General features: G+C 49.2%; 1 protein-coding gene across 1 annotated transcript in view; it reads left to right on the top strand.

Moving 5' to 3' along the window:
- Positions 1-3,882: 3,882 nt before the first annotated feature.
- Positions 3,883-10,214, top strand: part of DLG2 (discs large homolog 2) — an 82,838-nt gene continuing 76,506 nt past the window's right edge. Inside the window, exons 1-2 of the mRNA XM_015407154.1 lie at positions 3,883-3,941; positions 5,667-5,843. Of these exons, the coding sequence (XP_015262640.1) occupies positions 3,883-3,941; positions 5,667-5,843 (236 nt within the window). The remainder of the gene's footprint in view (positions 3,942-5,666; positions 5,844-10,214) is intronic.

Below are 10,214 nucleotides of genomic sequence, written 5' to 3' on the forward strand. Positions count from 1 at the left end.
AAGTAACCCATTGCAAAGAAATTACATGCAGATAAACTCAAGTAAATTGAACTCACCCTGCCAAGTTCACAAAACTGACTGTGACAACAAGTCTACAAGACTTCTAGCTGACTTGAAGTGCAGGCTTCTAAGCAATGAAGTCAGTATGCAGTTACGTAGAGGCACTGTATTATAATTACCTGCAGCTGAAACAGCACTGTTCCAGATGATGGCACATGATCACACATGAAGCTGCATTATACGGAATCAGAACTCGGTCCCTCTCCATGGCCCTTTACAGTCTTAGGCAGAGGTCATCACCTACTGCCTGGTCCTTTTCACTGGAGATCCCAGGGATTGAATTTGTGACTGCAGATGCTCTACCACTGAGTCAAAGCCCCTTCCCTTTGCCTTATACGGAATCAGACCTTTGGTCCATCAAGGTCAGTATTGTCCATTCAGACTGGCAGCGGCTCTCCAGAGTCTCAGGTAGAGATCTTTCACATCACCAGAGAACATAAGAGAAGTCATGTTGGATCAGGCCAGTGGCCCCTCCAGTCCAACACTCTGTGTCACGCAGTGGCCAAAGCCCAGGTGCCACCAGAAGGTCCACCAGCAGGGCCAGAACTCCAGAAGCCCTCCCACCATTGCCCCCCAAGCACCTACCTGATTCTTTTCAGTGGAGATACCAGGGGTTGAACCTGAGACCTTCTGCATACCAGGCAGATGCTCTTCCACTGAGCCTGTCCACAATGAAATCTTCCTAGGACTTTTAAAAAGCTAAGAAGTGTAGCATCAGGTTGTGTCCTGGGTTTGCATAAGGGCTCCCCTGCGCCCTGCTTAGGGCCAATAGTAGCTGAGAGGGGGAGATTTATTATTAGTATAACTGTGTGGTGGAAGGCCTAGTCCTTTCTCCTACAGGTTCTTTCAGAGCTGTTCTCTCACAAGCAGTCCTCAAAAGTGCTCTCTCAGCCCCACATACCTCACAGCAGGGCTATTTTTGGGCAGGAACGCACAGGAACAGAGTTCCGCCTGGCTCCTGAGTTGGCCACGCCCAGCAGGAACTCATTAGCATAATAGGGCACACCCAACAGCAGAAACTCATTAGGATTAGCTACATTCGGGGTGTGTGGCCTAACATGCAAAGGGTTCCTGCTACAAAAAAAGCCCTGGACCGTTTTGACCACAAACAAGGTCAACAGAATAAGAAGCAAAAGGTGGGTGTGGCTGGATGACCACACTTCTGTTGACATGGGGGTGTGGCCTAATATGCTAATATGCTGTGCTGTCAGGGTGTGCCCTACTATGCTAATTAGTTTCTGCTGTTGGGTGTGGCCTGTTATGCTAATGAGCTCCTGCTGGGCTTTTTCTACAAAAAAAGCCCTGCCTCACAGGCTGTCTGTTGTGGGGAGGGGAAGGGAAAGGTAAGCCGCTCTGAGACTCCGAGTGAAGGGCGGGGGTATAAATCCAACCTCTTCTTCTTCTTCAGTGATGGAACACACACTTGATCAGCCCAGAGTCCCGGTTTGATATTTGTTCTCTGTAGCTACAGGCTTGAAACTGGCCTTGCCGGCTGCCCCGATGAACTCTGTTGCCTGTGATCCTTGTGATCCAGCACAGCATGTAAGGACACATCCACTTGATAACACACAGTTGCCATTTTGTGTGAAATGGGCAACATGCTTATTCTCCATCTTCGGTACACACATGATCGAAAACCCAGATTGGGGGCGGGGGGCAGAGGGCTATTTCCAGTTTTATCATGCTCTGTCCATTTTAGATTGGGATTTGTTAACCACCTTGAGCCATGATGGAAAGGTGGCTTATAAATATGTATACAAAGGAGTGACCATGCATATCAGTCTTTTTTGGTGAATATTTTGTATGCTTGTCCATGTGCGTGTGTGCCTGGTATTCATGGCTGACTTCTGGCAACCCCTAGTGGGACCAGGACATTTCAGAGAGGCGGCTTGATTGCCTGCCTCTGCATCCCGGTCCTGGTATTCCTTGGAGGTCTCCCATCTAAGTACCTGCCTGGGTTGGCCCCACTTAGCTTCTGAGATCTGATGAGATTGGACTTGCCTGGGCTATCCAGGCCAGGGCGACCATGCATATTAGGCTGGTTGCGCTTTCCGATTGCATGAGGTCATTGCACCAAAATCATAATGACTGAATGGGGCTAACAAGAGCCGGCCATTCTGTAGGCCACATAGCCATCAGCGAACGTTTGTTAGAACTGTACATGTCTGCCGTTAGTACATTCAAATCTGCCGCATAGGCATGGCGCGAGAAAATCCAATTAGATATGCAGTGATTCGTCAGTGGTTTCATGTCACAGTGACAACATATTTAAGGCTGCCTCTGTACTAATTTAGAGGATGGGCTGAGATGAGGTAATTAGTGGCGTTCTTTTAAACAGACAGGACTTTGCTCCTTTGATCCAGGTGGGTAGCTGTGTTGGTCTGAAGCAGCAAAACAAAGTTTGAGTCCAGTGACCCCCCAAGCACCAAGAAGACAGAGCATCACTTGCCCCAGAGCCCCTATCTATACCTTGTGGCTAATAGCCACTGATGGACCTCCGCTCCATATGCTTATCTAATTCCCTTTTGAAGCCATCCATGCTTGTAGCCGCCACCACCTCCTGTGGCAGTGAACATCCGTTTCATCCAGGGCCTTGCATTCCCATCTTAACTCTCTGACCTTCTCTTATCTACGTAGATACCAGTCCCCGTTCTTTTATCCTTCCATTCTTGCTCATCAGCCACCAAAAGGTCTCCTGCCTCCAATAAATGGGTCTGGCCTTCTCTCCTGCATGACGTTGCCAGCTCCCAGTTAGGAAATTTCTAGAGATTTCAGGGTGGAGCCGGGGCGGGGGGGGACAGGGTTTGGGGAGGAGAGGGACCTTGGTGGAGTATAACACCATAGAGTTGACCAAAGCACAGGGCCGGCCTCAGCTTATTTTGCACCCTAGGCGAGGATCCCTTCTGGGGCCCCCCCATGCACCGGGTTCAGCAAAAGAGCTTCCCCGGCTGAGGAAATGCAGGGCTTTTGGCGGTTGGGGGGCTTTTGGCGGGGGGCAGCGGGTGCAGTTTGGCACCCCTAAGGGCCAGCCCGCTCTAGGCGAACACCTAGTTCGCCTAGTGAGCGAGCCGGCCCTGCCAAAGCAGAGTTTGTTCCAGAGCCCTCCTTCCTGAGCTAAGACAAAAATGTGTGGAGGGTAAAAAACTGTGAGCTAGCTCACACTAACTCAGCTTAGAGGGAACACTGCTTCAGGGTATGCGTGAGAGATTTAAAACAGGAGAACAGTGCAAGGAAAAGAGTTATATGTCCCTTTCCCCCATTCAACTTTCCCTAACCTGATTGCCCCCTGCAGCTTCTTTGAGCTAATTGGCACAGGGTTGCCAGCATCCAGGTGGGTATTACTACAACAGAAGAGGCACGGTGCGGAAGGCAATATTCAAATACTAAAGCACCGTGTCCAATGAATAGCATATTAAGATTGAAATAAACACGTATAACTTATATAAACAATATTGGTATAGTGTCAATTGCTGTAAAGGTACAGTACATTCACAAGCTTGAATAATACGAACAAAAGAAAACTGATGCACAGTATTTCAAATAAAGTTAAAAATAAAATGGAGTTACTTTTATGAGGCTTTGTAACAATGTGAGCTGGTTGTAACACCTGGTATGTGTTGTAGCACATCGTCCATTACATACTTTGGCCCCGGTCACACCGCAGCAAAAGAGAAGCGCGGCAGCGGGATCAGACAGATCCCCCGAGCCGCCGCGCATATGCTCCCCAGCGTGATCAGATGCCGAGGGGGAAGCCACGGACAGGAGAGCGAGGTGAGTCAGCTGTGCATGTGTGCGCATGCGCAGTTCGGCAGGGGGCCACGCATGCTGTGGGAGACGGGCGCATTGGCGATCACACGGCAGCCCGTGCTGCAGGTTTTCCAGTAGGTAGTAGTGTTTTGCGGGGTTTTTTTAAATTTAACTCCGCATCTTCGGCCAGAAGGGATGGGTTGGGGGCAGGGGTGCGACGCTTGCCAGATGTTGGCATCTGATCGCGCCGGTTTAATTCGCCCTCAATCCGTCCGTTCCGTGGGGCAAATCCTCCTGTGTGACCAGGGCCTTTGTAAGGTTTTTCTGTTTTTCATCAAAGAAAATTGAGGTGAGACCTGATGGAGGCACACAGAAATGGGATCCTTCTGACTGGCTTCCCCTTGTCTTGCAAGCTTCATGTTGTGAACCTGGCAAAGCTTTGAAGTATTAATCTCTTGAAATATTGTGCATGAGCTTTCTTTTGTTCATATTATTTTAAGCTTGTGAATGTACTGTACCTTTACAGCAATTGACACTATACCAATATTGTTTATATAAGTTATACGTGTTTATTTCAATCTTAATATGCTATTCATTGGACACGGTGCTTTAGTATTTGAATATTGCCTTCCGCACCGTGCCTCTTCTGTTGTAGTAATACCCACCTGGATGCTGGCAACCCTGTGCCAATTAGCTCAAAGAAGCTGCAGGGGGCAATCAGGTTAGGGAAAGTTGAATGGGGGAAAGGGACATATAACTCTTTTCCTTGCACTGTTCTCCTGTTTTAAATCTCTCACGCATACCCTGAAGCAGTGTTCCCTCTAAGCTGAGTTAGTGTGAGCTAGCTCACAGTTTTTTACCCTCCACACATTTTTGTCTTAGCTCAGGAAGGAGGGCTCTGGAACAAACTAATTTATGCAGTAGCCAAATCCCTTGCTCACAACTTTTAAAGCCAGTAGCTCACAAAGTAAAACTTTCGCTCACAGCACTCCACAGCTTAGAGGGAGCATTGCCAAGTAGTGGTACCTGTCCGGTATATGTATTTCTGTCCTGAGGCAAATAGCTGGGGTGGGGGGTGTCTTTCAGGTCAGGAATAGGTCACAGGGGGAAAGCGTGAAAGGAGGAATGTTCAGTCTGGAGAAGAGGAGGTTGAAGGGGGGACAGGATGGCTCTCTTGAACTATTTGAAGGGCTGTCACTTCGAGGAGGGCAGGGAGCTGTTCCTGTGGGCAGCAGAGGAGAGGACTGACAGTCGTGGGTTTAAATTAAGGGCGGGGAGACACCAGCTGGATGTTAGGAAAAACCTTCTTCTTACAACCAGAGTAGTTCAGCAGTGGAATCGGCTGCCTCGGGAGGTGGTGAGCTCCCCCTCCCTGGCAGTCTTTAAGCAGCGGCCGGACAAGCCCTTGTCAGGGATGCTCTCGGCCGGTCCTCCCTTGAGCAGGGGGTAGGACTAGATGGCCTGTCTGGCCCCTGCCAACTCTGTGATTCTAGGATTCTATTATTCTGTCTCCTTCCCAAGCACTGTTTGCTCGACTCTCCCTCCCCCATAGCTGCGTTGAGCTTTAAAATGAGTCCTGCCGGCGATCCACTCAAAGATCTCCAAGAAGCATCTCAGCTAGCTTAGAGATAAAGTCTTCTTCCTAAGTGAACACCAGGAACAGTCTTCCTCTTGTGTCCGCACCTGTCCTTTCCCATATGCCAAGAAACGCATCTTTTTCTGCTGGGGGGCCTAAGACAGATCTCTGCTGAAAGACCTCGGCTTCCAAACGTGATTGAACGAAGGTCACTGAACAAAGGCGGAGGGAAGTGATTCGTGTCCTCCTCACCCCTTTCTCTGTCTCCCATTCCCTCTTTCAGAGCCATGTTTGACTACGACAAAAGCAAAGACAGCGGCCTCCCGAGTCAGGGTCTCAGCTTCAGGTACGGAGACATCCTCCACGTGATCAACGCTTCCGATGATGAATGGTGGCAAGCCAGAAGGGTCATGCAGGAGGGGGACAGCGAAGAGATGGGTGTTATTCCCAGCAAAAGGAGGTAGGTGTGACATTTTTTTGTGGGGGAGTTGTTTTCTGTGCCAAGAATTCACTGAAGGGTGTGTGTGTGTGTTCTGTGCTGTCGAGTTGCTTCCACAACTTATGGCAGCCCTATGAATGGATCAAGACGGGTGGCTGTGGTTGTCTGGAGCAGCAGAAAACAGCCAGAGTCCAGGAGCACCTTAAAGACTATCAGAATTTTTGGCAGGGGAGGAGCTTTCAGGAGTCACTGCTCACTTCTAGAGATCTGAGGAAGTGAGCAGTGGCTCATAAGAACATAAGAACATAAGAGACGCCAATGTTGGATCAGGCCAAAGGCCCATCCAGTCCAACATTCTGTGTCACACAATGGCCAAAAATACCAGATGCCATCAGGAGGTCCACCAGTGGGGCCAGGACATTAGAAGCCCTCCCACTGTTGACCTCCCCCCAAGCACCAAGAAGACATAGCATCACTTGCCCCAGAGCCCCTATCTATACCTTGTGGCTAATAGCCACTGATGGACGTCTGCTCCATATGTCTATCTAATTCCCTCTTGAAGCCGTCCATGCTTGTAGCCGCCGCCACCTCCTGTGGCAGTGAATTCTATGTGTTAATCACTCTTTGGGTGAAGAAGTACTCCCTTTTATCCGTTCTAACCCGACCGCTCAGCAATTTCATGGAGTGCCCACGAGTTCTTGTATTGTGAGAAAGGGAGAAAAGTACCTCTTTCTCTACCTGTTCCCGAAAGCTCATACCTTGCCACAAATTTTGTTAGTCTTTAAGGTGCTACTGGACTTTTACTGTTTTCTACTGCGATGAATTAGTGACCAAGGAGGCCAGGTTTGCTGTAACCAGGGCCAGAGCTTTTTCGGTGGCGGCTCCTCCCTGGTGGAACGACCTCCCAGAGGAGATCCGGGCCCTGCGGGACCTTGTGCAGTTCCGCAGGGCCTGCAAGACGGAGCTCTTCCGCCAGGCTTTTGAGTAGGAGCCACCAACGTCATGACGCCGGGCACGCTGGGGGCGGGGCCACGGCCTTACAAGGGAAAACTCTATGGTTTTCCCTCGGATGGTCGTGGCCCCGCCCACAGCATGCCCGGTGTGGTCACATCACTTCCGGGTGACGTGGATGCAGCACGCGCGCACTCCAGCCACCAGCCGGGAGTCCCCCGCTGCGGCAAAAATCAGACTTGGCAACCCTACTACCAACTGGCCCTGTGACGAGTGAACTACAGCGCTGTGTGGAGCTGACGCCACTGAACTTGGAGCACCATCCCCAGGATGGCATCTTTTTACTGAAGACAGATCTTGAAAAGTCTAGAGCACTTTGTAATATTGTAAATGATTGTCTTATTTTGCTTTTAACTTGTTTCGTGTATTGGCATGTGCCCTATTTGTGAGCCACCCTGAGCCCGCTTGCATGGAGGGCGGGCTAGAGATCGAATAATAAATAAATAAATGACCTCCAAAATGTACTGCTGTTGACAGTCTCGCTCAGGTCTTGCGAACTGGAGGCCGTGGCTTCCTTTTATTGAGTCAGTCCATCTAGGTTCCTCCTCTTTTCTTACTGCTTTCAGCTTTTCCTAACAGTATTGTCTTTTGCGGTGGCTCTTTGTCTTCTACTAAAAGGAAATTCGCAATTCCATGATTAAGACAAGCCAGATGGCCAAAGTCGTTCCTTTTCCTCTGTGTGTTCGAGGGCACATATCACAGTGGCTTTCCAGCATACGTTACCTCCAGGAAAACCTATGCACAATGATTTGTCTATGTGGAACCTCCTCTATGTTGAAAAAGAAGACGCCGAGGAGGAAGGAGGAGGAAGAAGAAGGAGGAGGAGATTGGATTTATAGCCCGACCTTCACTTGGAGTCTCAGAGCGGCTTACAATCTCCTTTCCCTTCCTCTCCCCACAACAGACACCTTGTGAGGTAGGTGGGGCTGAGAGAGCTCTGAGAGAACTGCTTGTGAGAGAATAGCCCTGAGAGAAATGTAACTGACCCAAGGTCACCCAGCAGCTGCATGTGGAGAAGTGGGGAATCAAACCGAGTTCTCCAGATTAGAGTCTGCCGCTCTTAACCACTACACCAAAGAGGACCCTAGGAAGATGTTTGGTGGTGTGTGTTCAAATCACCTGTGCCTGTTGGGTCTTACCATCATTCTCCATGGCTTGGAACTATGTCAATCCAACATGGGTGAGTAAGAGACACACAAGTGGGTCATGCTTTGATCAAAGGTGATTGTACCCGTGATACTGCTGCTGTTTTCAAAACAAGTGACGGTAAAGGCAATTCCAGTTGTGTAGCTGTGTTGGTTTGTAGCATTCAAACAGAACAAAGAGTCCAGTGGCACCTTAAAGAATCAACGGTGGGTGCTGGAGTCACATCTCTCAAAGACTTCTGTTCTAGAACATGCCAAAATCTGATGTAGGGATGGCCACAGGAATAAACAACTTTGAAAGGGGATTAGATAGATTCACGAAGGATAAGTCTATCAATGGCTACTAGCCATGGTGACTGAGGGGAACCTCCACATTCAGAGGCACTAAAACTCTGCATCCCAGTGCCAATGCTACCTCTAAGCTGTGGAGTCTTGTGAGCAAAAATTCTACTTTGTGAGCTACTGGCATTAAAGTTGTGAGTGGGTGATCTGTCTACTGAATAAATTAGTCTGCTCTGGAGCCATCCTTCCTGAGCTAAGACAAAAATGTGTGAACTGGAGGGTAAAAAACTGTGAGCTAGCTCACACTAACTCAGCGTAGCGGGAACACTGGCCAGGAGGCAACATCAGGGGAAGGCCTCAGCCTCTATGCCCAGATGTTGGCCATCCAGAGGAACTGGTTGGCTACTGTGTGAGACAGGATGCTGGACTAGATGGACCCTTGGTCTGATCCAGCAGGAGTCTTCTTACATTCTTATGTTCTGGGACTGTGCACTGCATGAGGAGATCACTAGTAGGCCATCTTTTATTGAACTTCTCCATGAGGGCTCCTGAGAAGCTTCTAAGGAATTCTACAGGAATTCTTCTGGAAAACAGCTTGAAATATACTCATTATTTAAGTCCTCTCAAGGAGTTTAGGGCAGCCTACGTAGGGATGAACATCTGAAGGTGTCTTGTACCACATCAGCCCACTGGTAGGTCCTTCCAGCTCAGCATCATCCGCAGGTTATCAAGGTTTGAACCTGGGGACCTTAATGCTGACTACAAAATATTTGCCTCCATATTAGCAAGCAGATTAAAAAAAGTTTTGGTGCACACGATACATCAAGATCAATCTGGATTCCTACCCAAAAGGCAAATGAGAAATAATATAAGGATCATAATAGATGTTCTAGAATATTATGAGGAGCATCCAGAGAAGGAGTTAATGCTAATTTTTTTAGATGCGGAAAAAGCATTCGATAACCTGTCATGGGATTTTCTACTACAAAATACCAAGCCACATTGCTTTGCTGGGACCCCAGAGGTCAAGGTCAAGGCAGGAGGGCATTGTTCGGTCAGGAGCAGTTTTCTGACCGAACCCCAAATGCCTGAGCACTTCACTGCCCTGTAAAATGAGCTATTGTAAATCCGAAGAAGCAAACCTTTTTCTATTCCTTCTAAAAAGACTAATGCCTTCCATGTACAACTAATTTGACTACGCTTCAATCTTGACAGTTGCCCTCACAAAATCCAGTTTCAGGTTTAGAATATAAACATCAGGATGGGTGGCCTTGTTTGTCTGTAGCCGCAGAAAAGAGCAAGAGCCCAGCAGCACCTCAAAGACTAACAGAATTTGTGGCAGGGGAGGAGCTTCCGTGAGTCACTGCTCTCTTCTTCAGATACCAAAGAATTATCTCTCTTCTTCAGATACCGAAGTATCTCTCTTCTTCAGATACTTCTTCAGATGTCCAGCAGTCACTCACAAAAGCCCATCCCCTGCCACAAATGTGTCAGTCTTTGAGCTGCTGCTGGACTCTTGCACTTTTCTAGAATACAAACATATTAAGGCCCCAGTTACACGGAAGTTTTGGGCCAGGAGAGGGACGGATCGGGGGCGCAGCAAATGGGCGCAATCTCACCGCAACATCTGGGAAGCGGCGCGCACCCATCCCCGATCTGGCCCTTCTGGCTGAAAACCCACTGCAAAAAAGAACCACCCTAGAGGTGGACTTACCTGAAAGGCCGCGGCAAGCGCGGCCATGGGATCGCCGGCGCATCCTTCTGCCGGCGCATCCGAGGCTCCTGGCCGAACTGCGCATGCTCACACATGCGCAGTTCAGCAGCCTCCCTCTCTGTTCCGTGGCTTCCCCCGGCATCTGATCCTGCCAGGGAGGAAATGTGCGGCTGCTCAAGGGATCTATGTGATCCCACCGCCGCGTGTTTCTTTTGGTGCGGCTTTGCCCCCCCCCCCCCC

This window comes from Gekko japonicus, unplaced genomic scaffold (assembly GCF_001447785.1).
Source record: "Gekko japonicus isolate JY-2015 unplaced genomic scaffold, Gekko_japonicus_V1.1 scaffold3601, whole genome shotgun sequence".
Taxonomy (NCBI): domain Eukaryota; kingdom Metazoa; phylum Chordata; class Lepidosauria; order Squamata; family Gekkonidae; genus Gekko; species Gekko japonicus.